This window comes from Pempheris klunzingeri, chromosome 12 (genome assembly GCF_042242105.1).
Source record: "Pempheris klunzingeri isolate RE-2024b chromosome 12, fPemKlu1.hap1, whole genome shotgun sequence".
NCBI classification, from domain to species: Eukaryota; Metazoa; Chordata; class Actinopteri; order Acropomatiformes; family Pempheridae; genus Pempheris; species Pempheris klunzingeri.
In genome coordinates this window covers 7,850,359-7,878,327 of record NC_092023.1, presented here as the reverse complement: position 1 = coordinate 7,878,327, position 27,969 = coordinate 7,850,359, and the positions used below count along the sequence as shown (strand labels likewise).

Here is a 27,969-nt window from a genome sequence, read left to right as displayed (position 1 = left end):
CACACCATAAAACAATTCCCACACTAAACATATTTTTCCTCATAACTGTGCAAAGGGCATGATGTCATATTCCCTCTGTGCCCTTTAAAGGGTACAGTTTGTCAAATCAGCGGTCGGGAAAATGCGCTCATCTACAGTACAGTAAGACTGAACGTTGTACATTAATCCAGGCCAAACTTCTCTCTGGTCACAGCTGCTATAACACAGCCTCAACCTGTCTATTCTGTGCAGAGCTTAGCTACTGGCGTTTATATCCTCCCCACATATTGCACCATTGAGGCTGTTTGTTGTAATTAATGCTCCAAGCTTTCACAGCTAAACATTAGACTGTTGCGAATGTGAAATGTGTAGCTAAAGGAGCATTTGAATTCTTTATTTTTCTAGCAAAGAAGCCCAGAATATTTCTGGGCAGTGAGTGATGGTGGTGGTACGAGCTCAAAATGCCTGGAGGCAACTTTGCCACTAACAAGCAGTGAACCATAAACTCTTTATATGGTAAAACATTAGAAAAATATGCTTGATAGCAGAGCAATGAACACACGCTTGACCAATGTATTGTAGTAACCACTGCAAATAAACAGTCCCAGATTTAACATCTTCTAGTGATTATTTTCACTCACTCACTAATACTAAAGTCTAAACTCACCCTTAACCTCCTCTTGGCTGGAGAATTTAATGTTTTCTGCATTTACAAAAAATGTACTAGGTTCAACTTCTTTAAGAGATGGCACTCTATCCATCAATGAAATAATTGGTAAATTATTCAGTCTATTAGTACAGCCAAAGAAAATGAAGGTCAACCTTTACTTTGTATATTTTTTATAAAGCCGTTTCACTGTTTCCAATAGAAGTAATGATATCAGGACACACTGTCCATGTTGTCTTCCTTAAAGCTGGGATCAGCAGGTTATTTTTGGTGTCATTCGGCAAAAAATCTAAAATAACCTTTCAGCATGTTGTAATTCAAGTGGTTTGAGAGACAACTAGACTTCTACACCACCTCTTGGCTCCGTTTCCAGGCTTTTGAAAATCTAGCCCATGACGGGATACTTTGGCCAATCACAGGTCCTCTCAGAGGTCGGCGGAAGCCTGATTCAATGGCGGAGAGAAAATACTGAAAACACATCATAAAGTTAATAGTATCTTTTGAACAGTTTGCCCAAGGGTTGATTATTTGCACATGCAATAAACAGAAAACAGGCCATTTAACCTTCTCATGATGTTCCTCTGCAAACTGACGCTCGTACATGGATAACAAGCGCGTGCGGTGGCATCAAATCTTCATTGAAAGTTTGTGAGAAATAAGTATTCTAAACAACCTCTGGAAAAAAAAGGTTTTGTAAGCCTGCCCAGTGCTAAGATGAACTGTTTTTTTTTTTTTTTGCTTTTGCTGCTTCAACATTCCCATCCATAACAAGCTACACACTGGAACTAATGAGTGACTAGGGATCTTCAAGAGAGGTGGTCTATTATTATTCATTGAAAAAGAGTAAACAAATGCATAACTGTTAATGTCAGAGGGTTCCTATCTGTCCAATTAATCTATGGTGGCTCCCCTGGGCAGCCTCATTGTTCAACCATACTTTTTGTGTCTTCAGGGGAAATATGCAATTAAGAGCTGAGCAGTGAAAATATTAAAGATGTTTTTGTCTTTCATTTTTCTTCCCTTGCCTTTTATTTTTGTCTTACTTCATTATTCCTTTCTTCCTGCAAAAAAATCATGAAATAACTGGTGCATATCAACACGATCGTGCCCTGCTCTCTCACATGCACGTCCATCCATGCCATCCGCAGGTTTGTTCCTTTTTGAATTCCTAAAAGTTGACACACGGACTACTTCAAAGTTCAAGCTGTGGGAAGCACTTGTGCTGCATAGGACAACTGCTTTAATATAACACGTTGTCGCTCCACTGACTGCACACATCCCAGAACATCCGCTCTTGAGTCCCAGAGCCCATGAAGCGTTCTTCCCCTCCTCTTACAAAGAGTCTCACGTCATTAAACCCACTCTTTACACTTTCACGGATTCTGCACCGATTCTCCAATAAGATAATAGCATACAATCTGTCATTCTCCACCCCATTACCTTGCAAACATGGTAGAGATGGAAACTTTCACCTGGCGCTTATGTATCATTTTAACTAAAGGATCAGGGTGAGTAATCTGTCACTGATGCTGATGCAGTGTTACATGGCTGCTGGCTATTGAGCAGGAGATGTCAATTACTAGATGAGCTACTGGTGGTAAAACAACAAAGTGCTTTTAAGTTAATCAGAGCTCTGATTTCAGGTTTCCAGCTGCAGCACACTTGAAATTTCTCTGATGGCTATGCCAAACAGTCTGGAGCATGTCATTATCTAAAACACATTACTCCACTGGATTCACTTACCTGCTGACCACAGGATACATAAGTCATAAAGCCAGTCTCTCAATAAAGTCTATAAAATGATTACAAAAAAAGTCACCGATCTTCAAGAGCTCAAGCTCACACATATGCAGTACATGTTGATGATATGTGGTAACCTTAATAATTCCGATTTATTACAACTTGACTCTTCTTTTTTGTAAATGCAGTAACCATTCTTACTGGTGATAACAACATTGTACTCACAAAATTAATTGCTGAAGTCAGACAAGGCAATAAACACTACCAGGATAACAACTATGACGTACTGTACTTGCCCTGGTTCTGCATTCACAAAGTGCATTTAGGGATTATTACATTTTAGCTGAGCATACTTTTCAATTCAATTCAATTTATTTCAGTTTTGCCTCCAAACAAACTGGTTTAGATGCTTGCTGACAGCTGTCTGGTCATTTTCATGGTTGTGGTTTTTTTCACGTTCCAAGATCTCTGCAACTTTGGTGAGTAAAACATAACCCAACCGATAAAAAGATAGGAAAAATAGGATGTGATCAACCAGAATCATCCTTAAGACTATACTTACTTACTAGTTTAAGTTACTTACTCGTGGATTTCTTGTTTTTATTTCAAAAGGACATTTATCTGCTTCTCCGGAATTTGTTTCTCAAACAAATCTGCAACGGTATACAACTCTACTTTTGTCCATTGAAAAAACATTCCCACTGGCTCCTGTGTTTACACACAAAACCCATGGATTCATTTTGCTGCTGCCCCTGGGTTGTTGAGTTCAACGTGGATGCAGTACAGCAAAAACTTCCCCTCTATCAGTGATGTCACATGCTGCACTTCCCCTCTACCTTGTTTTCCAAGGCACATCTGGATTTATTATGAACAGACACTTCCTCTGACCCCTGATCTTTTGAACTAATGAATATACATATTGTGCCAAATCCTACAGTATCTGACCTGCCTGAGATCTGAAATGCTGCTCTGCACACTATGCTATACATGCATGATGACATGTGCTTGAGAAACACTTTTATCTAACAAATATGTGATCTTAGATGGGCAGACTGTCATCTGAAAGGATCTGGAACATGCATGATATCACCAAACTAAAATGCTGCATGCCAGTGGCTTTCGCTGAGGATCTCAATAATCCCAATGATCTCTATTTTATATCACCTGTATGAATTGATAGCATGGCGTGCGATATTGCTGGCATTATCCATATCAGATAAACATCAGTGAGAGTGTGTAACAGCTGCTGAGCTGTGCTTTCTGAAGCAGAACAGACCTTATTTCTCATGGGTGCACTACAAATGACCCATTCTCTGTGCCATGCCGAGATATAGAGGAGGATGTGAATCACACACAAAGCAATTTCTACTTTGAAAAGGATTTCTCATTAAAGCTTTTATATCAAGCTTTTATGGTTACGGGTTTTGGGAGGTTGTGTGTGAAACATGATTGTGATACACTCTGCTGCAAGCTGATTCCCTGGACTGGGAACTGTAATTTGATGACAAATTGTACACCAATGGCTGTATCCTGTCATGGACGGATGCATGGAAGTGCAATGTATAGTTCAGACATGCATTTTATTATCTTGCCAAATCTATGCACAGGCAGGTGATGCAATTACTCATGTACCACACTCTCCAGGATTTTCCGGAGTGTTTCCTGCTGATGTAGATAAATGATGCCCAGGACAAATATGGATATTATGCACCATCAACATCTGTACCCCCACTCCACCACATCGAAAAATCCAACGCAGATAATAGATTTTCTGCTCATCTACGCCATAGCAATAGTTCACTCCAGTGACCCCATACTGAGTATATCACAGGGTCTAATTTAAAACAAAAAAGAGCTGCAGCCTTTTTAGGGAGCTTGTGAACAAGGCTGCAAATGCATCACCTCTGCGCTCTCATTTAGAGGCTCTTACTCTCGGTTATGTGCTCAGAAACTAAACAGAAAATCGCTTACGCTCACAGGATCCTAATTGTTCTGCTAGCTGGCACCCTTGACAGGTGACCCTCTCTCTGTACAGCATATGTAAGGTTAAAAGCAGTTAAAATTGGGAGATGTTCCACTCAGTGTTGCCTCGCATGAATGAGAAATGAACATCTAAGAGAGAGAGGGAGAGAACCACACAGAAACACAACCTGAACATATTCGCTAAGTGCTGTGACAACACCCTCGCTATCCTCTACAGCTGCAGGCCCCTAAAAATAGGTCTGTAGCAGTTAGATGATGCCATATACTGACATACTGCATTAGTGCATTAATGTATTTAACTGTTTCATTGAAAGCAAAATTAGGGCAATAATTGAACTGAATTATTCCTTAAAATTCTTGACTTTATCTGCTGCACTCCAACTACAGTTTTAGATAACCAGCAGTGCCATGCAGACACTTTATTACAAGCCTGAGGTATGTCATTTTCTTTGTGACCAAATCAACTTCAACTATCGTTTGGTCAAAAAAAAAAAAAAGAAAAAACTGGCTTACCACTAATCTTCCCCAGAGATCTCTTGGTCTGGAAAATCAATCACAGTTTTAGGGGATCAGGGAGGCAAAGAGAGAAAGTGAACCTAAGACAGAGAGAGACTTGAAGAGAAAAAGGGAAGACTATGAGAGACTTTGAGCCTGCTTGGCTCTGATGCTTGGCTCTGATCCCACTGGTCAAAAAACTACCACTCTAATCTTTTCCCCAAGCAACACCTAAGACAGCTCTCTCTCTCTCGCTCGCTCTGTTTTTTGCCTTATTGTCCTTGAACACCGGGCATCTTTCTCCAAGAGTGCTCTGCATTATCCACAAACTCTTTAGCCAACTAATTAAAGATGGCAGTAGGGAAAATGTGATTACTATGTACTCTAAGCTTAAAAACTACATCTACAATGTCACTGGGATAAAAGGTGAATTCTGCGATCAGATTACTACTCACGCAGGCAGAAGGTGTTGAAACTCATACTGTGTGTATTGGGATTGTCATTTCTACACACATGCATGCAGCTGTAAAGGGGGAGTTGGAGTAATTGGAGTGAAGTGGGGGAGCACAGTCGGTCCTAAGAGTTGTAGTCGTTAGCTTGCCAACCCATGGCGACAAGCCAAAAAGGTCTGTTACTTGTGCTGCACACTACGAGGAAGGATTTTATAACTCTGGAAAGTAATCAAAGCGGCAATCCTTTTGTCAACATTTTATCATTTTCATTTTAGTCTCAATTGCCAGGTCATCTGAGGAAATGTGCTGTTCAAGTAAAACGTAATCCACCAGGAATGTGCACATGTACTGCATATATTTGACCGCCCAGTGGAGTGCATTCACCAATAATGATTGCAGCAAAAGTTGAGCCAGGTTCAACGGCCCTGCAGTTTCTTTTTTGCCTGAGCTCTCTGTGTTGGCACTCACATCTGTGGCCACAGTGGTCTCTTTAGAAGAAAAATGTTGACATCTGGAGTGATACAATTATTTGCCTTCTGACCATCTAAATAACCTGTTCTATCCATAGGCCGTATACAAGGAGTGGACGTAGCCACCGTGTTGTCACCCATTGGCTTGTGGACTGAGCTTTGAAGCCTTGAGTTTGGCATTTTCAAAATTACCATCTTGGTTTTGGAGCGAGAAGTGGTGCTCATTCCAGGACAACCTAGCCTGATTGTTGAGGGTTAGGTATATCCCGCCACAGCAAGAAATAGTCTGGCAAACTGGGTAACCGGCCACTGGCTGCTGTCTTACATTTAACAGATGTGAAAAAAAATAGCAGTATGGAGTAGAGCACTGTTGTCTGTCTGGCCACAGCAAATAAAATCTTTTTCTTGAATCAGTGTGAAACCACACTGGACATTGTTTTTCTCTACTACACTGTATCAAAACGGCATCAGAGAATAATTGGCATTCACAATCAAGCAAAGTGCAGTGAAACAGCTAACAGAAACCCTTCGTAGGTGACTGGTGTTTAACCTTGTAATAATGCGCGAATTGATTGTGACAGGCAGAACAAAACGCCTTGGCATCCAAAGTAAAGTCACAGAGAGACTTGGCACCAAAGTCGGAGTACACATGTGTTGGCACCAAACAGCAACCTGAGGTCCAACGTTCCCCTCTGGTGGCTTTGACAAGGTCTCAGGTTGCCTGGTGACAGAAGAGCTGCTCAGAGAAAACAAGCATGCATGTGGAGAGCGTGGGAGGAAGGGATCGGAAGAGACAACAAGAGATGGGGGGGTAAAAAAAAAAAACAACAACCTGGGTATAGAAAGAGAAACAGCAAAACATGCGACAGCATTCAAAACAACTTGATCACAGACATGCTGGAACAGTGGAAGTGGGAGTGATGAAGGGGTTGGAGCAAGAAGCAGCAGCAGAAGTAGTAGACTGCCAAAGTGTTGCTTGTTACGCTTGCTGCTGCTTAACATTCAGCATCCGTTTACTTCTCGGCTTCATGCAGGTTATTAGGTCAGCACAGGTTTATTTAGACAGCATGGAAACCCATCATTACAGACTAGTTGCATATATAAAAGCTCCTTTTACAAGCTAGATTAGACATCAGAGTTGACAGCCATGCAAGCAAGAAGCCAATTCTTTCCCACATAAATAGTGCCGCTGAGTGACAGAGCCACTTACAGTTCAACTTATCTCATACTCTTGACAGATCAAATTAAAGTGCAAAAGAAAACTGGGGTCTCTCTTTGTCTGGCCTGAGCTCCTCCGTATTGAACGGCCATGGTAATAATAGATCTCTGTGGTACCTCACATTGGCATTGTCAGCTGTGTTAGTGAAATGGAGTGCATCTTCTTTCCCATAGAAAACACTCAGGATGTTGCTATGGGGATTTTTTTTTTTTTGTCAAAAACATAACGATGTTGTTTAGATGTGGCTGCGACTTCCAAAAGGGCTCTTTCCTCTTTTCTTTCCTGCCACAGAAGAATGAAAGGAAATGTTCTCTCTGGGAAATGCATGGTTTATTCAGAGAGCTAGTTAAACGTATTGTGTTTCAGAGAGAAAAGCAGAAAAAATAAAAACCTGTCAAATTATTTACATATAGACACACAAATATATATGTGTGCGTTTTTTTTTTTCCACCTTTGTTTTCTGTTTAAACTTAAAATTAGCAACATTGTCAAAATAAGAATAATAGAAGGAAAAGCAGCATATCATGAAGTTTCTTCAAAAGGGTGAGTTTTTATTTTAATTTTATTTTTTATTGTATTCTCTATAGAACTGACAGTGGCGCCAAACAAACTGCGGGGTATCAACCATTGATACTAAATATACCCCAATACAAACACAGGGGAAAAGGGGTATCATAACAGCACTAGTATTGAACAATTTCCAATAAGCCTGGGCCTTACAAACCAGAAATTACAATACTAAATGTAGAAAACTTTAGTAATTCGGCAAAGCTGTACATCTTTGATACTTCTGTCTCTCTCCTTCTCTCACTGTCTGTCTGTCTCTCTCTCACACACACACACACACACACACACACACACACAAATGAGCACCTTGGTCCCCCAGACAGAGCTATTGAAGTCTTTAATCAAGACTAATGTGGAATGTCCCATACGGCCACCATTAATCATTTGAGGCTGGCCAACTGTGCCATTGATCAAAGCCATACATCAAAGCAGCCACTGCTGGCACAAGGCATGTCCAGCTCCGTTTGCACTGCACATCACGTCAAGTCTTAAATACTGTATAAGGCATGATCATTCCTAAAATAAATAAATAAATAAAAAAAACATGACAGAGTAATTGGAAAGCATTTTCTCCTTTTTAACCATGGTAAGTGAGTTTAAATTAATTGGCATGTGGGACAAGAAGTTAATTTGTACTGGCATACAGGACTGTTACGATCGACATCAAGCAGAGAGGACGCTCTCAGTCACGTCACAATGTGCTGCTTGGGCTCAGAGCTGACAAAAACCAAAATCAGAATTAACTAAGAGTGCAAAATATTATTTAGTGTGAAATGACTTTTTTGGCACAGACATTCAAAAACAGGAACACTTCATTTGAGGTTTGCAGGCTTTTTGACTGGGTGGCAGGGTTGTTTTCTTGTGACTGTGAGACCTTGTAAAAGTACATAATTTAAGAGTCTGGAAAAAAACAGCAGTCCGATGTGAACCCGGTGGCCGGCAAGGACACAAAAGAAGTGGCCTCTCCAGGCTATGATCAGACCACAAGATATACAAGGTAAAAAAAACCAAAAAAACAAGAGTCTAACTCCCTTAAACACACACACTGGAACGACATTCAACTTGCTGTATTCCACCCATGCAAACACGCCCCTCACACACATACACTCACAAGTGGACCACCCCCTGGTGTTTCTCCTCATGAGATCTGTACTTGTCTCGCTGTAGCCAAGTTTTTCTGGGACAGGGCCAAGCATCTAACAAAAAAGCAGTCTATTAATTGGATCTGGTAGCATGTTTATATTGGTGAGGACTGAGATCGTTTCACACTGGCCTTGGAACAGGTGTGCTTCTGCAGCGGTGCCAAATGAGGAAACTGCACGAGCTCAGCAGATTCAAGCAAAAAAGGATGATCCTTCACAGAACACCTGCCATAACTCAGCACAATGAAGCACTTAGTAAGCTCCTGAGTTCTCTGCATTCAGATCTTTTCACTTCCACAACACCAACACTTAATGCTTGTTTGTTCTTTTTCCCTTGATTGTGCATTATTTTTTACCTCTAAACATTTAATGTTTTCTCCACATTTCTACCTCAGGTAGCATTAAAGTTAAATAACTTCCACACTGTATTGCTTCTGGGTTCTTATTCTGCTTATTGCAAAGATTCTTCAAAGAAATACCATGCTTACGTTAAGTATCCAAACATTAGGTGCCATTTTGGACCATTACACCAAAAAGAAAATTGAAGATGGGTTGTAAATTATTTTATTATGTTCCTGCTGTACATTCAAAAGTTTAATGATTTGGACTAGAAATAAAAAGTAGGTTTTGAGGGTCTGAGCACTGCTTGGATGTTCAAAATGACTTTGTAATAATGACTTGTTATTAACCTGGGTGCTGTCTAAGGTGTGAATAAAGCATTCAACATATTTCTTATATGATTTGGCTGTTGCTGCAGGAATATCCCATAGTGGCAATCAAGTTCTCAAGACAATTTTTTATAGAACAAAAATCTATAAAACCTGACCACTGTGCTCCACATTGAGCTCTGTAAAAACACAATCCTATTCCAGCCTTACGCAGCCCTGCGGCATTCAACATGAACTGTAGCATGACATGAAAAAATTAGATGCTGCTATGGGGACTATCCAATAAAGATATCAACTATGACAGTGTGCGTCAGTGAGTGCAGCTAGAAGGGCACCTCTAGGTAAAATGAGAAATGTACGTACCACAGCTCTAAAGTGCTCTTATTATGAAAACTACCTTCTACTTATTCAGAGAAACTTCAAGGCGTCCCCACATCCTTTGCATTTTCCTCATCTTTCCTCTTGACCCAGACTGAATGGTTAAAGCCTTGATAAAACAGACCCACTCAGAGGTCAGAGACCACCTGTTCAGAGATGGCTGAACCGGTGAAGCAATATCAGAGGACACATCTGGCCTGACAGGGAACAGGCCGGATGGGAATGGCAGCATGCTCCCGGGCCTCAGGCTGGTGACGGATGACTCACAGCTGATGCTGAAATTGCCAGAGGTCACATGGAGACCGGAGAATGGAGGGGTCAGTCGGGTACGTTGTCTAAGGAGTGTGTCATTTCTGGACAGGGACATTACATTCATGGGATTTTGTTTTTTTGCTTGTTTGGCAAGTACTTTGAATTGTGTTAGAGAGATGGCACGATAACTTCAGAGAAATTAGACATGGGGATGGGTGTTTAATAGGTCATTTGTTGAAATAGCCTCTTTAAATCTTTCTAATAGTTGTTTTAGTTTTGCAATATTTCAGAGTTATTGGCTGCTGTATGTCGGATGTACAAGGGAGAATGAATATGTGAATCAATATTTGTAGATTCATTTCTGAATTTTGACGACAGTAGATGTTTTTCATTTTGAAACTCCCACTAAGTTTCTGCAGTTTGAAAAAGCAGTCTGAAAATCTCAGTGGTCACATTTGTGTTTGCTCTAGGTACCGCTAATAGAGGTCTGACCAGTTGTGGACCAAGTCCATCATTCCAGTGTCAATATCTGTGTCCCACAGCAGCAGAGTAAAATATTATATCTCCACTAACTCTGAATAAGAAACATTGGCAGGAACAAGACCTGAGACAGCAATGCCATCATTCTTGTGAGACTGTAAATTTCTCCAGACAAGTAACCCTGGCCTTTACCCATTTTTTCTTCTGGCTTTACAGCAATCTTTCCTCCCTATAGGAAACAGTTTGTGTGTGAGCGTGTGTGTATCTACATATTTATGAACACCAAGTGATCCCCACCCCTCGTTTCACAGTTCACTGTGTTATTTTCCGCAGCCTGGAAAGGAGTGGAGTGGTTATAGGAGGGAAAGCAAAAGAAGGGAGGACATGTCCTCAAGAGCTCTCCTCTGCCTTATTCTTTATCAGCTTTCATCTCTCGGCCCTTCAGAGAGACTGAACCATAAAAGAGTCCAATCACTTGAGGACATATTATTTTCTCCCTCCTTGAATACACTATATCATAGCCCAGACCCGTACAACTTCTCCTCCTATTGCATATATAACTCCAGCCATCCATAGCTGGGAGTGTGGGTTTATCTATGGCACTATGTGTGATTAACATAATAAAAATCAAGTTTCCTCTGTCCCGGTGCACACAATGAGTATGGAAAGAGAATTCAAATGACTCAGAGGGAAACTCACTCATTTTTCTCCAGCAGCAGGATCAACTCTTCACCTTCTGCGTGTACCAGCAGCTGGAGTGACGCAGGATGACTCTGGAACACAAAAAGGTGATGCGAGTGTTGAGGTGGTGCAAAGATCTCATACATCCTGCCTATGGATCAGCATTTGTGTGAAGCTTCACCGCACTTTGACACAGGCTGTACACAAGGCAGGATGTGCCAGGGAGCAATAGTGTTAGAGGAACAGGAAGAAAGCTTCCACATCCTAAACTTCCCAAGTCTGTGCGTGACACAGAAGTAGAAATATTGGACTAGTTTCACCACTTAGACAACCAGTTTTCTATCTATGCTGTCTCTTTAAAGTAACAGTCTTTATGAATTTCATGAATTTTCCGCATAGCATAATTTTGTTTTTACTGTTAGTGGCGGACCCTGCCATTACCTTGCTGGATTCAAACTGCTTACCTACACACAAGTAATTCACAGGAAAAAAAATGCATGAACATAATACATAAATCCTGTGTAATTTTATGTTTTTGATACCAGCCTCACTGTTTACTGTTCACTTTCTTCACACCATATTAGAGCTATATTAAGGTACTGCTAAAGCAAATGGAACTTCCTATTTTCTTTGGCAAATACGCTGCATTTCAGTGCAGGAACAACTACAATGACTAAGTGATGTGAGCAGCTCGGTGCCACCGTTTTACGGCTGCAAGATCCCCCCAAAACAAAGACGATGCAAGAGATTTCACTCACAATGTCAAATCTCATTTTGCGATTTAATACCACATCAAATCACTAAATGGCAATTTCCCAACAAACAGCTTTAAGATGATTTAGCAGTTTTCAGAAAATGGTTATCAGGCTGATGAGGTGCCCTTGCAGCAAGACAGAAGCTAAGTGTATTCATGCCTGAGGCTCATGGTGTCATCAGACCGTTCTTAAAACATGAACATAAAAAAAGCATGAAAAAGATAAAGTCAGACATAAAAACATTTCGAAAAAGGATTCACATATCCTCACCAGTCGAGACAAAAATTGTCAGGCAAGTGCACTGCGAGGAATGGGCATAGTTTTATGTTTCATCACTTGATATTTCAGATTTTAGTATGTCTTCTCTTTTACAGTAACATTTCTAAGGTCTACTGACCATTGCCTTCAGGTCAATACTTCACCAGCTGCTCTACAGCTGTGTCTGAGAGTCTGTGTGGAAGTGTGGTTTCGAGTGTGTGTTGAGTGTAGGGTAAGATTTTTAGTAGTAAGATTTTAACAGTACTACTTCTCTTACGGATACTGATTATTAATCCTTTACTCTAATGGTACTCTCATCAGTTCTGTTTGTTTAAAAGACAAAAAGTTAAACAAATTTAGAAAAAAATAATTAATGTTGCTTTATTTTTTAACGGCATATAATATTCTTGAAGGGTAGAGGTACATGGGGCAACAACAGATGGACTATGAGCTAGGCTGTCAAAAACTGTGCACATTTGCTAGATGTTTCATAAAGATCGGTTGTGGTTCCCCGAAGACTTGTTGCACTTGTGGAGACAATAATTGTCAACATCAACTCTACTGAAGCGTAACCAGACCTGTGAGCGTTTAATTCTCTTCGTCATTGTCACTAAGAGCAGCGTCTCTGCTGGACTCAGAATAGTGAAAATGCATCATAGGCAAATGGCTTCATCTTATTGCAAATTAGAAACAGAGTTGATGAGATAAAAGGTGCAAGAGAGAGCATTTATGTAGCCTGAGTAAGTAAGACATCTATTCTCTTAGTTTCTCACAACAGAGAGAGCAGAGCCGTTAACACTGGAGCTTATCAATACTACGGTCTTCAATAATTTAACCCTGAGGTTAATACCAGGTTTTGCTACCCATCCCGAGTGGACTGTGGATGTCACTGTAAGTAATGACTCTGCAGTGCTTTAAGACTGCTTGATAACCCTTATTGACACAAGGAGCAGCTGTATAAATCTGTTGTACGGGGAGAAACTCTCTGAAACTAGACAATCACCAGCTGCCCTAACGGTCAGTTTAATTTGGGGAGGGTCAATTTGTAGATGTCCTACTGTAAAACCAGCATATCTCCTCAAGAAAAACGCTTTATATCAGAGGTAGCTGGTGGTAAAATATATCTGATAGTAGCAGTAGTTGAAAACAGAGTGCTTAATTAACTCTGTAAAACTAAAAGCAGTATTTTCCTCATGCCTATGTGACTGTTGGCGATAAACAATTAATGTTATTAACATCAATAACCTTCTCCTACCGACTGGCATAATACCACTGCTGTTTGTGGTTGTGTTTTTTAAATTATGTATTTAGCCTATTTGTCAGTTCTGTCTAAACAGAGAGTGAGAGAGATGAGCAGACAACACACACACACACACACATATGAGCAGAGTGTGTATTTGATAAAAAAAGATAATAAAGATCAGCTCTATGTCTGATCGGAAAAGAGCAAAGGAACAGAATCGCCTGTTGTGCGGTGCAGAGAAATGGGCTTCCATTGTGAACAGCCAGGCTTCTGCTTGCCTGAGAATTCATGGCGCTTCGAAGCACTTCCGCCTCCTGCATATCCCCAGCATAAGGCTGGAAAAACACAACTCCCTCAGATGGTTACGTCTCTGCACCAGGAAAAAATGTTTGATTGCTCTGGGACTTCTCAACACCTACGCATTTACCTCCTCTGGAAAAGTTTCCTTAGGTTGTGGGGGGATATACCAAATTTCAAACATTTTCTTTTCCAGCTGTAGCTGGTGGGACAGATTGGTTTACCCTGCCTGAAAACACAAGTCTAGCGAGTTCAAGGAGTGTATGCATGTATATATATATATATATCTTTTTTTAATCTAACATATATTCTATGGTGCAGCAAATAAATGACACAATCTGCAAGGTGCTACAAGGCTGCTTCACACTCTTGAATCTCTCTCACAGCATCAGGTTTGTGCACTGCTGACTGGTCAAACTTCAGAGAGGCTGGTGAGATTCAGAAATAATTTCAGAGTACGTGTCGCCTACGGCAAACTCATATTCAACAAGCAAAAGAGGACATATTTAAAACAAAGGAGAGGGGACTAAAGAGGAGAGAAACCGCAACAGGGAACTGACAGAGGATAAACAGAGCTAAGGGAGAGACTTTTTACTGCCTAAAATCAAGCAAGTGGGAAATGGGTAACAGGGTAGGGAATCATTTACTGTACTGTATTATATCAAACAAAAAGCCAGGCATCTGTGCTCGGCTGAGCTCTTGAATACACACTTTGAAGCCAACTTATTAGCATTGAGCTAGTGCTGCTAAGTGGCCCTCTGAGTATTTACCCCGGCCGTGAGCTGGCAGAGAGGTCTTCGCTCCTTGCCCTTCAGCAGCAGAGGTACAGTGGTCCCATAGGCTTCTGGTTTGGTTGCTTCCCCTTGCCATTTAGCCTTGTCTGGATTACTTCCTGTAAAAAAAAATCATCAGAACAGATTACAGACTTGAATGATAAAATTTACCACCACACTACAAACATTGCAGATGCTTTTACAGTTTGTTAAACTGGCTTGCAGACAAATGGGTCAGCGATATGGGTCAGTGCTGCTCTATGATTTAAACACACACAAAGAAAAAAGTTTCAGATAGAAAAAAAAAAAAACCCCCGCAGCAAAGGTAGGGAAGCCTCAGACACGAGGCGCACCACTACTAAAGATAGTGGACTGCTCTGCTGAGAAAGAGTAAAAGCTCACTCTTGTTCCTGTGAGGAGATGGGCTGTCCCCCAAAGGGCCTCTACAATAGGACCGCAGCCACAGACAGAGCATCAATAATAGATGCTCTCACATAGCATCAGCATTATGAGGAGCCCAGCCTTTACAATATTGTCAGACAGGAGCGGAGTCAAAAAAAAAACCCACTGGCAGAAATTGTCCTTCCCACATCTTCTTTCCCTTCACATAGTAGGTCAAGAACTGGCACTGCAAGCTGCTGCTGCTTTTTTTGTTTCCTCCTCCTTTCCACTTTCTCTCTTTAACATATAATTTCACTTCTCTTTCAAACTTGTACTTAAGTGAAGGCAGAATTAGAAGCCAATTATGCTAATTATCACTTAAAAGACAGCTCATTTGGGAAGCAAAGAAGAAGGGATGTATATATAGCATAGGATGAAATACAATAAACCGGATCAGTGGCTTCAAGCAGAATGTGGGAATCACAGTCACAATTCCCTCTGCTCTCCCAGCGCCTCTCCCAGCCGTCCTCCCTTTGCTCCCACACACAACTGAGGCTGTCCCTAATGCTCTCACGGCCTCACAGAGCATGACTGTATTGTAGCAGGCCCAGCAGGCTTCCTGTGAAGCCCAATAAATGTTACAAACCCAGAGAGGGGCCGTGGAGATGGAGTGGAGACGGAGTGTTGAAGGGGAGAGGAGAGGTTGTTTGAGGTTTCACACTCCTGCTAAAAAACCAAAGGAAGACAGCGAGAGCATGCTGCGCCTCTATTTACTGTATGTGTAAGGTCTGGTCGCTAATCCCTGGAGATATGCACGTAAAGCGTGCGTTTGGCTGCTTGAGCATGTGTGGCGTCATGCAGGGTACAAGAAGAGTTCAGTAGTACACTGAGAGCAATGCTTAAGTCTGACATATTTTGTTTACTCTTCCTCCCGGCTGGATATGTCTTCATTTTCCAGCGCTCTTGCCTCTTCAAAGTCTGATATTTCTTTTCTTTGAAAGCGAAATTCAGCAGTGACTCGTGCGCCACCACAACTGCATTTCTTCCAACTTCAAACAGTCTGCGACAGCGGTTGCCCGGTGCTCTCAGTGTGGCCCCGACTCTCCATTTATCCACAGTGCATAATAAGCTAACAAGGGCATAAAAGGGACCTCCTATATTTAATGGGGTATTTGAACATATGCTGACTGTAGTTTGTTGGTTTAAGTGGTGCATGAAAACCACGTTAGACAGACGGAGCAGCATGACTGAGACCACAGGCTGTGGCTGGAGTGCCATTAAAAAAAGAGCTATAAAAGGAAAATCAAGCAGACGTCTTGTTAATAAAAGACTTCAGCACTTCCACTAGTGTCCCTTTGCTAAATGAATTCATTTAGATCTCAGTGATGCTGAATGAGTTTGTGTTAATTAAACACCAATGCAGAGAGAAGCAAAGCAAAGCAAAGCAGGGCTATGCTCGAAACACACTAGCTCATGCATCGTGTCATCAGACCACATCTTAGGACAAAAGTGTTAAGAGTTGTTCTCAGCGGTCACACTCGAAGAGAAAAGCTTGCTGTCATAGAGGGGGCCGAGACTCAATACATTGCACACTTTTGAACAATATTTCCACGTTGTTGCACTTGTTTGTTCAAACAGAACGCGATGGAGACAGTTGTGTGAAGAATATAAAGGAAAGCTAGAGTGAGAGGTTCAAATACTCTCTACGTTCTCACTTCTGCACGCTTGCAGAGTGGAGAGTGTGCTTGTTAGATTGTTGGTTTCCAAACATTACAAAAAAAAAATGTTGTGGGCCACCCCCAATTCAGGGGTTTAAAACACTTCATTGGTTCGACAAGCACTTCGTTTGAAGGATACTGATACTGTGTGTGCAAGAGAGCTGCGGGCTGTATGCGAGTTTGTCAAGGTTTTTGTGCGTATCGGGCCTCAGTGCGAGCTGGACGAAGATTAAAGTTTATATGCAACATCCGTTACCGCTGCCCCCCCAAAAAAAAAAAAAAGCACTCTCTTCAAACAGCAAAGAAATATGACATTCATGATCATTCTCATGGGCTTTTATCCTCTTTGGGAACCTTTGAAATTCAAACTAAAATTGGGCTAATCCCATATGTTTTCTGGAGAGTATCTTGATTGCTAAGCCAACCACAGTTGTGTCCCCATATCGGACACAAGGGAAAATCAGCTGCGGGTCACACATCTAAAAAAACACAAGTCTGTTTGGCAGCCAAAAACATCTTCCCCCTACTCTCTCTTTAAATAGCCTCAAAAACCAGATCTGTTTTAAAGCTAACTTGATTTTTATGATCTATCAAGGATGATGTTTTTTCCGTTTTAGCATTACACCCCGAGTGAGTGTACGAGTGTGTCCACTTTACTCGGCACGGGAGTGACCCAGCCAACAATACAAACAAACAGAATGAGCAGTAATTATTTCAGTCAAACGGAGGGGCACTGCTGGACTCAGGACAAAAATCAACCTCATTATGTACACTTAGTGCGTTACCTGCTGCATCAGAGACCTATCCTGATGACTCTCACATTTATTTATATATTTATTTATCTTTTTTGAGAAGAAGGGCGAATAAATTGTGGGGATGATTAAAGCGAGACAGCCACACATGCATAAATAATATGTTTAAAAATGCCTATGTGCAGCATTATGTGCATTCCCTTTAGTCTATAGTAGAAACAGAATACAATGCTTTTCATTCACAGCTAATACTGTACTCGCTTAATCAGCAATGTTTCTATGGAGTCCCTCTCTTGAGATGAACAAGAGAAGAAACAGTGAGAAGAAGGTCAAAACAGGAGGATGAAGGACATGTGGTAATCTATAGGCAGGGTGTACAGGGAGTACAAGAGAGCGAACGTCACAGTGGTACCTCAGAGACCTCCTGGAATCTGATTAGCCTCAAATAAAATTTGCATACAAACCATCTACAATATTCTTGTATTTAAAGGGACATATCACACCCTTTATCTTTAGCTTAGAAATAAAAATATTACTTTTTCAATTAACTTAAATGTTCACTCTTGACCTTGGACACAGCAGTTAAACTAATGTTGCTAATGTCTCACAATATCATGTGATTGAAAACCAATAAATGGGTCTTGTGAGTGAAATTAGTTTGACAACTTATTTCCAAAGTCAGGAATGAAATTTTTATGCTCAAATTTTAAGGCAATATGGAAGAGACGTCCCTAAAGAAACTCATAATAAATGAATAAAGAAAATATAACTCATAAAACTGGCATACGTTTGCACATAAAAACATGTTGACAATGCTCAAAAGTTCCTACAAAAGCAGGTTTAAATTGAGCATCTACAATTCCACGACAATTTGTCAGTCCATCTGCTGATGAGGAACGTGTGATACGATTGAAAGCTCCAGATCAGCTACTAAATGGACCTTATGTTGAGATTATTTAGGCAACATCACATTCAATTTCAGATAAAACAACTGTGTGTACAAGGGCTGATAACATTGATTATTGATTCAACTGACAATTGTTTTCTCCAGTGATCGATCAATCATTTGGCCAATACAATTATTAGAAAATAGGGAAAAAATATCCACCACATTTTCCTGAAGGTCAAGCAGACATGTTCAGAATGTTTGCTTTGTCCCATCAATGGTTAGAAACCCAAAGGTATTCAGTTAAAAGCAGAAAATATTCAAATTTAAAAAGCCAGAATCACTGAATTTAGAAAATGACTGAATGACTATTCTATTATCGAAATTGATGAATTATCTGTCAACTAATCATCAGTATTTCGTACTTGCTGCTTGAGATACTGGAGACAAAAGGAGAAATTACCGAGACTGTTTAGTGGCATTGATGCTGAAATATTGAAATATAATATATAATATATATAATATAAATAATATATATGAAATATATGTGAAATATTTCAATTCAAGACTGTAAAAATCTGATCTCTTTTGTTGCAAACTACCAGATAAACTCCGTCTTAGCTGCTCTCAACCACACACACCTGGTCTCCACAGCTTTCAACTGAAGTCAAATATAAAAGCGAGGAAGCACAACAGGCCGAGCCCCAGAGACGTGGATCAGCCTCTTTCGGGTTAAAGAAGGAAGATGAAGGTTCCACGATCATACACATGGACAAGTGTCTTTGAAAAGAAAAGAAAAAAAAAAAAACACAGGTTGAATTTAACTGTTGCAATTGGATTCGATTGAAATTTGGCTCAAAACCAGAACCATTTCTGGAATTGATCCTAAATATTGATCATGAAGTGGCAACATATTGAGCCAAGCTGAAGCTACTGCATGGACGTGAGATAGGTGTAATCAGTGTGGACAGATTTGTTCTTTCTTTTTTCATTTACTGGCATGTTAATACATGAAATATAAACGCAATGAAAAATGGGAGCACCCTAAAGTGCTACAGTGCCTTTGTGAAGCTTATTATGAAATTTCTGTTGAAGTTTCAATTTCAGATTTAAGTCAACATTAAACATCACAAGCTTCACAAATGTTTTCTGGCTTTTGACAGTTTAAAATGATATACTGATGTGCCAGAGTTCTAAACACCCTAGTGAAAGTGAAGAATGACTCATATCTGTCTGCTAAATATGAAGCTACAGCTAGCTTAGCACGAAGATCTAAATCAGCCTGCGTCTGAAAGTAACAAAATTCACTAACCAGCACCAGTAAAACTCACTAACTAACATGTTATACCTCATTTGTTTAATATGAATAAAAATTATAGTGGATAAACCAAAATTACCATTTATAGTTTTAAGAGATGTTACATGTGGGCTGATAATACTGATACGAGATCAGCCACTTAACTGGAGTCCATGAAGTTATGGTGCCTAACCAAGAAATACTCCAGTTTATCTCGTAAAACAACTTTTTACACTTGTTTTTTTCCCTCCAAGATTAAGTAATTAGTGAGCTTTAGAGGTGCTGGTGGGGGGGATTTTATCACCTTTGTACAAGGCTAGTTTTTCCCCCCATGCTTCCAGTGTTTCTGCTAAACTAACCGTATTGTAGCTGTAGCTTAAAAGGTCCCATATTCCTTTAATTTTCAAGTTCATACTTAGGTTACATAGGTTTTCAGCCTCTGTCTGAGGCTTTGTGCCTATCTGCCTTTGTGTTATCTGGAGCTGGTATTGATAGGAGAAAAAAATGGCAGACAACAAGGTGGATTCAGGAGGTTTTCAGGGGATGTGGACAGTCAGCCTGCTGAAGGGCTAGAGGAGGTCACATGATCAACAGATCCCCGTATGACATCATAAAGGGAGCCAAATCAAACAAACAAAAAGAGGACGGTTTTTCTTATAGTTTGATGATCTGTAAGGACACAGGGGACACGTATTTGTATTAAAAAGACATTAAAAGTGCATTTTGCAAAATGTGGGACCTTTAATATTTAACAGAAAGATACAGGAGTGGTATTGATCTTCTAATCTAAACGCTCAGCAAGAAAGCAAACAACGTCTAGCAGCTGTGGCTCAGCAGGCAGGCTGTCCTCGAACCACAGGGTTGGTGGTTGAATCCCTGGATCCTGCTGTCAGCACCTCAAAATGTCCTTGAGCAAGACACTGAACCCAAAATTGCTCACCATGGTCAGGCCAGCACTTTGCAAGGCAATTCATTTCCATCAATGTGTGAGTGTGAATAGGTGGATGAGAGGCAAATTGTAAAGCGCTTTCGATAAAAGCACTATATGAATGCAGCCCTTTACCATTCAGACATTCAAATAAGTGTTTTCCCGTGATGTCGAACTTTTCCTTGCTGTGTTTTCTTACTTCTGCTTTACATGCGCTATAGGTTCTGTGATCTCTCACAGAGGGAATCTGAGGATTAAAGATGCTAAAATGTTTTCATCTTTTCGGTCAGAGTGGAACAAAGGAGCTCCACAACACATTAGTGAAGCTTTCAGTACACATCCAATTACTGATTCCGAATGAAAACACCACTGACCTAAATACAGCAACGGATGGTACACCTACAATGTGCCCTTGGAAATAAAGAGCCCTTAACAAAGAGAATGGCGAATGAGGGCGCTTTGAAACACAGTACAGCTCATGACTATCTTAATAGAGTTGTTCCTGGAAGTAAAAATGGCACCGAACTACTCCTACAATATCAATCAGACAGTGATACCTGTGAGGTTGTCATGACATGTATTTAATCAGAAGTACATCTGAGTCACTCAGAGAAATACAAAGACATCAACATAATCTTAATGATGTCTACCATATTACAGGTTGTAACACCGAGCCTTGTCATCTTGTGCAAATCAGCACTAAAGTAAAGCTTGGGTTTCCTTGCATAACAAACACTCTTCCTTGCAGCACATCAAAGAGAGCATTTTACAATACCTTCTGCTAAAAGGCACCTGATAAATCCTTTTTTATAAAGCGTAAAAAAAAAAAAAAAACCCAGCTGCTGACACAGTGCATCTTCAATATGATGTTCCTGAAGTCATAAAAGACAAGAAAAAAAAAATAGACAGCATTGCTGCATATGAATTGAGGTACGATGCTAGAAGCAACTTAAAATAAAAGACACTTTCACCTGATAAAACAAGTCATCCGGTGAAACGCACATATAGGCTTCTTTTCTCTGTAGAGGCTTCATGTACAAATGTATTTTTCTTCTCTGCATTTCATTTTGAGCAGCATAATGAACTTACACTATGCTGGTTCATGTTCTGTAACGGTATGTTCAACAAGGCACTGGACAGAGCTGGAATTTCCAGATAAACCCTGAAAGCACTCTTCAAATTTTTTTTTTTTTACATTTCAGGTAGATATATTTTGAGAGAACATGTAAAATTATAAACTTATGAGTTTGCCTCACTCCACGTCTGCTGTCTATTGAAACATTACGATGATTGAGTACTTCCTCTATACCACCAGCGTCCTTGTACATAGTTGGCAGAAAAGGATCTGCTGGATGTGTTAACTTGTCCAAAGCAGAATCAGATCCATACAGAGAGAAAAGAGGGGGTTTACAATTTGACTTCCAATGAGGGACAACATTATGAGCTTCGTATTGATAGCGAGAGACCAGGCTGAGAGACAAAGAGAGAAAAAGGGTCTGCGAAGAGCGCAGAGAAACAAAGAGTCCCAAAGCCTTTCTCGGGAGTTGAGAATTTGAGAGTCCCCTCGTTGCCTAACTTCAACAATCCCTCTCTCTCTATCAACCCCCTCATCACTCACTTTCCCCTGTGATGACACACTGGAGTGATTAGTGCTGAAGTTGAGAAGGTGTTAATCCTAGATCTGGGACCCCTCAGATCCATTCCAAACAGAGCAACGCATTATTGGCCTGACAGAGTCTGCTATGAGGTCAGCGGCTCACAGTGAAATAACAGCGATAGGAGACTTCTCAGGGTGGGTTAGTGAGAGTTGTTTGTGTGTCCCATTCCCCATCCTGTGGGGGGAACTGTGGAAAAGCCAATTCCTATCTTGTCCTGCACAGATTTGGGCATTACGTCTCAGAGCTATGGGGATTTCAGCTCGGAGGATTTAGGGATTATCAGAAACTTATCGCACACGCTGGGTCACCTAACAGCCATTTGTGGGAGAGAAGGTGCTCCAACAAATGTGGCTGTTAAGCCACGCTGGATGGCTCTACGGACGGCAACGTCGCTCAGCGGGTGGGATGGGTCTATCCCAATAACTACTAAGTGGACTACGCCATGGAATGTTGTACAGCCATTCTTAGCCCCCAGAGGATGAAGCCTACTGACTTTTCATTCATCGTAAGATTGACATTTGTAATTTAGAGTGAAATGTCTCAGCGAATATTCGATGGATTGCTGTGTAATTTGGAATTGACATTTATGCCCCCCTCGGGATGAATTGTAATCACTTTGGTAATCCTCTGACTTTTCATCTACAGCTTCACAGAGCCACTAGCATTGCTGTAGACATCTGGTCTTGTTTTAACTTATGTGATAATATTATTGCAAAATATGTAAAGGAAAAAAAAAAATATATATTAAATACGATTTTAATTTTATATATACTAAATTCATACAAAAGCACCTAAACAGCTAAACATTTTGAATTTGTCGGGACTTGCAAAGCATGCAAAGGAGGACACTGAGACATGTGCACCCCATAACATGCGCACACACACACACGCACACACGCACACACGCACACACGCACACACACACACACACACACACACACACACACACACACACACACACACACACACACACACACACACACACACACACACACACACACACACACACACACACACACACACACACACACACACACACACACACACACACACACAAGGGATCAACAGGTCTCAAATTGCTCTGTGAAAAGCACAATCAACCCCTGCTTCACAGGTCTTTCTTTGGAAAAAGGTGTTCACTTCATGTAATACTCTCTCAAAAAAGCTTCCATTTTCTGCATTGAAAGCTTCCGCAGCATAAAGGCTGATGGTTTAAGAGCGTGGCTGAATTCCAATCAACAACGTCTCACAGTAAATGCACTGACTCAGAGGTGTAATGACTTGTCTGTTGTGAAATTACTGATGCAGGCCGACCTGGTGGTTCACCCCCGTTATGCACTACGATGCTGCGTGAGTCCACTTTCTTGTTCTGTCCTTACTCTCATCCAGACACAACCTAAGACTTTTTGTGAGGGGCGCCCTGTCAAAGTAAAAACAAACAAACAAGCAACAAGCTGTTCCAAAGAATTCATATTTGTACCAGCATTTCTCTGTAAGCCCAAATGCTCCCCATTTCCTCTGCTACACCTCAAGTCTTTCATTAATTCTAAATGAGAGCTGACGATTGCATGCGTGCGCCTCTCGCACAAAAACCAATATCTGCCTTCATTCTGCATTCTAGCATAAAAAGCATCAGCTTAGTCTTCATAGACATGATGCAAAAGTGAGAACTCCATGTTCCCTTCCAACGCTACATCTATTCATTAATCCTTTCTCCACTCCACAGAATTTCAGAGAAAATTGTCCATCCAACAAAAATAGCTTACCTTAGCTACCTATCTTAAATGGAGGAGGTAGATATTTGACCTGCCTCCATCTCTCTTTTGGTTCTCTGAAGGCTGATGCAGATAGGGGAGAGAGGAGTATGGGGGGGGCTGATCTATTATACCCATGACTGACTGCTGTCTGTCAGATGGTGGTTTGCAGTCCGTTACTGTCAAACACCCAGGTGTCACGATGCATCTTTCTTTTCCCTGTCTCTCTCATGACATCTGGAATTGCTTGGAGCGTTATTCCATGTGTGCATGTTAGTTTCTCGGATTATCACGGAGCAGTAAGGATCTATGAGCTGTGCATGCTGCTGGTTTGTGCGCCGTGTGTCTCATAACATCGGCTTATCTATTATATCTGTGATCCTGTCATCCTCGGGCAGAGCGGCACGTGGTGAGCAGGAGGAAGCTAAATCACACTGAATGACCAGTGATGCTTAACAGAGGACGACGTTTCTAACTATGTCTGTCTTTCCCTCGTGGCCAACAAATCAATGCCAGCCTGCCCTCAAAATGTCAAGCAACGGCCACCCCAAGGGTTTGCAAGACAGACCAGGGTGAGGTTATTTCCTAAATGGCTTTAGCAGAAAGCGGTTGTTTTAACCCGGATGGCAGCCATACATCAGCGCTTCACCACCACAGACTGAAGGTGCAAGCTACATCCCAGGAAAGGTGGGCTAAGCGGGAGTGCGCATGAATCTCTGTGTGTGAGGGCTCTCAGGGCAGGTTATATTCTCCTCTCCGCCAGCTTGTTTAGACAACACAGACATTCTAATCTTTCTAATTAATTCTGTCTGATGCCGCGGTTTGACCAGATAATATCCTCAAATCTAATCCAGGTCATTTGGTTCTGTCTCTAATTATTTATTGAGTTTCCTCTGCCCAGAGACAAAAAAAAAAAAAAAAAAAAGATGGAACCTCAGAAAATCAGTTCATATGCAGAGGAGAGACAAAAATGGACAGACAGAGAGCCACAGAGAAAGCAGTTCATCAAAGATTTGTTAACACAGCTTGCGTGATTCTTGCCCTTATGGGGCTTCTTTTAGTTTTGCTTTTAGATTTTGTGAAAGCTAATGAGCTGACAGCCTGCTGACCTACAGATCACCTGATTTTGACTTTGTAAATTCTTTCATGGACCGTTTTTCCAAAATGTAATTACACCAGAATTTAAACAGACGTGGTTCTTTTAATCCAGCTTTAGACAAGAAATGTGTTGCTATTCAGAGAATCACTCAAGGAGCCATCAGTCAACCGTTTGTTCTCTGTGTTCTTTCTGATGTTAAAATAGGCGTCAGGTGACAAACCAACCTTTTCTTTCAGATTTTAGGCAATTGGAAATGGACAGTATGACAGAGTGAAATACAGTAAAGTGGATTTGAACACTACAATGGCATAAATTGCTTAAATTGCCTCATTTTCCTCTGATACTATAATTGACTCTGTGCTTATTGGAGGAGTGTTACTGGAGTGCAAGATTTCGAACACTTTCAAAATCCCTCCAGAGAAAGTTCTTACTATCTGATGCACCACTTAATTCAGTAACTGCTAACACAACCCAGTTTTTGAACTCCATCCAGGTAGCCGATTGCAGCTGAGTCTTGGCACGCTGAGAGGCATTCTGGCACCGGAGGACTGGATGTCAGTCGGCTCTGGTCCATATATGGCTGCCAGAGTTTTGGGGGGCTGCAGACTTTGGCTGATTTAGGCCGAGAACCTGTTTCAGTTAGCAGCACTAGCTCAGGGCTAGTGTTGGGAAAGTGTCAACTCGTGGCATCAGCTGAGGTTTGGCTGATTATGGAGGGGCGCGCATCACAAATCTGGTTAAAGCCAGGCAACCAGTGGTGCCGGATTTAGGCCATCGTTGAGCACAGCCATTTTGGCAAAACTGATACCTGGCAAACACTTTACATACATCACACGCTGCATTTTTCCACCAGGCATCTTGTTTTTCCATCAGAAAACTTGAAAACCTGATATTCTGTTCCTCTAAAGTGTAAATTTATATTTCACTTTTCTGTCATTTTTATGCTCCACATAAAAAAAGATTAAACTAACCATTAACCATATAGATATTACGCGCTCAAGCTAGACCACAAATGCAGTTCAACTACTATCCTGTTATCCCTACCTTGCCATCATTAAACAAAAAGTCAGCAATATTCCTCAAGTGAAAACTGTATTGTTCATTTCTACATCTATTTCCAATTAGATAAACTGATCCATGTCGTAGGAGAACAGAGGGAGAGTCTGCCACCAGGAAAACCTCTCTAGCGTCATTCTGGCTCACAAACTACAGCATGATGAAGACATTGTATCGCGGCTCCTCCGAGGTGGAAAGATGCCATGACAAACATTTCAGAGAGAGAAGCTGAAGTCAATATCCTGCTGGCATGAGAGAGGTGGTACGTACTGCCCGAATTCAAAACTCCCACTACTATTTTTACTCTATGCATACATATATGAGCTCGCCCCTTTCAGTGAGAGCTTTAATGGCCCTCGCATTGAGATGACGAGTGCGGTAAACATCTCCTGAACTGCATCTTTCCATTTCTCTGCCACATGGGTAATTTTCAAGAGAGCTTTGTTATAATTTGTGAGGTGCATTTAATGATGCCCCCTCAGGCTTCATGTCTTTTAGTACAAACAGAGTAACAATAAGCAGTGCGTGCACTTGTAAGAAGAAGTGTGGCCCTTTATTGGATTCAAATTGTATTGGCTCAAATGCATTTAAATTATTAAGACAAAATTCTGTCTTTACCATAGTGTGGACAATTTTTTTAGCTTCTCTTGCCAACACCTGCTCTAACTGTGACAATGACATGCAATGTTGTTCTGACGGCACACTTTACAGAGGCAATAAATGCATGTATTTGCATCAACTGAGATTAAGAGATGAGTTATTTAGAGTTGTTTTTTTTAACGATCCCATCTTGCCAACTCATCAAGACCCACAGAGAGCAGTCTGACGATCTAACAACCATAAAATATGGGTACCCAGCTATGGTCTACAAGGGGGTGAACCTGTAAGAATGTAGTTTTGTCTAATTTCATCTTTACCACTTTGCACAGCCACACACACACTAACACACAGACAAACATTCGTATCCTGGCTTGTGCTCCGTCCCACACACACACAATGCCTGTTTATCAGTGGCTTATTCATTTAGCAGATTAAGTTTTGCTGCTGAATAATAATAACATCCTGTTAAGTTTATGTTTACATCCTAAAAATAAAGCTGCATCCTCATGGATGTTAAACTCATCTGTCCATCCCGGCACTTCCCTTTATTGTTCCTTCTGAGCAGAGAGATGGATGTAAAAATAAAAACTCTTTATCCCTCAGCATTTCCCAAATGTAAAAAGCACTGCCAGACTAAAGAAAGGGCTGTGTGTGGTGTAATGCATGTGCATATGCAAATTTGACATATTTATAGTATTTTAAGATGAGTCCTTCAATATAGGAATTTTTTAGAGCTCCCATAAATACTACAAACTCAGAGCTTCTTATACTGACTGTACCTAAATAAAATCCAGTCCAATCACACAGCAAAACATAAAAATGAGCCAGCTGACAGTATTTTTTTCTTTTTCTTTATCAGTTATGTTGCCATTTACTCACCCTCCTGTGAATTGTAAACCGCGTTGTCAGCATTTAGTCTGGCTGTGGTCAGGCTCCAGACGCGGAGAGCGAGGATCAGGAAGGCAAAGTTCATCCGCCGCCTCCAGGATCTCATGATGCCCGGGCTCGGTGGGGTGAAGCCGGGGAGACGCGCTCCGGTCCGGGGCGCGTTATTAATGCAGCGCGACCAGACACTTCACACTGACAGGATGGAGGCACAGGTCAAGGCGGCTCACAGTGATGTAGTGGAGAAAATAAAAACCTCACAACCAGGACTCCAACGAGATGCGGCAGGCTGACGGTCCAAGAAAGAGGATGTCAAAAACTTTTCCTTCCTTGCGCCAGATGTTTGGGAGAAAACGGTCTGATGGGGGGGGGGACGTACAAAGACATGTGTTGGCCAAATGTTTGAGAGTGGTGTTGCTCATGTGGTATAGCAGGGAGCGGTGGAGAGGACAGAGT

At 41.1% G+C, this 27,969-nt stretch overlaps 1 protein-coding gene across 1 annotated transcript in view; it reads right to left on the bottom strand.

The window, feature by feature from the left end:
* Positions 1-27,622, bottom strand: part of adam12b (ADAM metallopeptidase domain 12b) — a 75,077-nt gene extending 47,455 nt beyond the window's left edge. Inside the window, exons 1-3 of the mRNA XM_070841080.1 lie at positions 27,508-27,622; positions 14,497-14,618; positions 11,192-11,265 (exon numbers count right to left, since the gene is read on the bottom strand). Coding sequence (XP_070697181.1) covers positions 11,192-11,265; positions 14,497-14,618; positions 27,508-27,622 — 311 coding nt within the window. The remainder of the gene's footprint in view (positions 1-11,191; positions 11,266-14,496; positions 14,619-27,507) is intronic.
* Between the last annotated feature and the right edge of the window lie 347 nt (positions 27,623-27,969).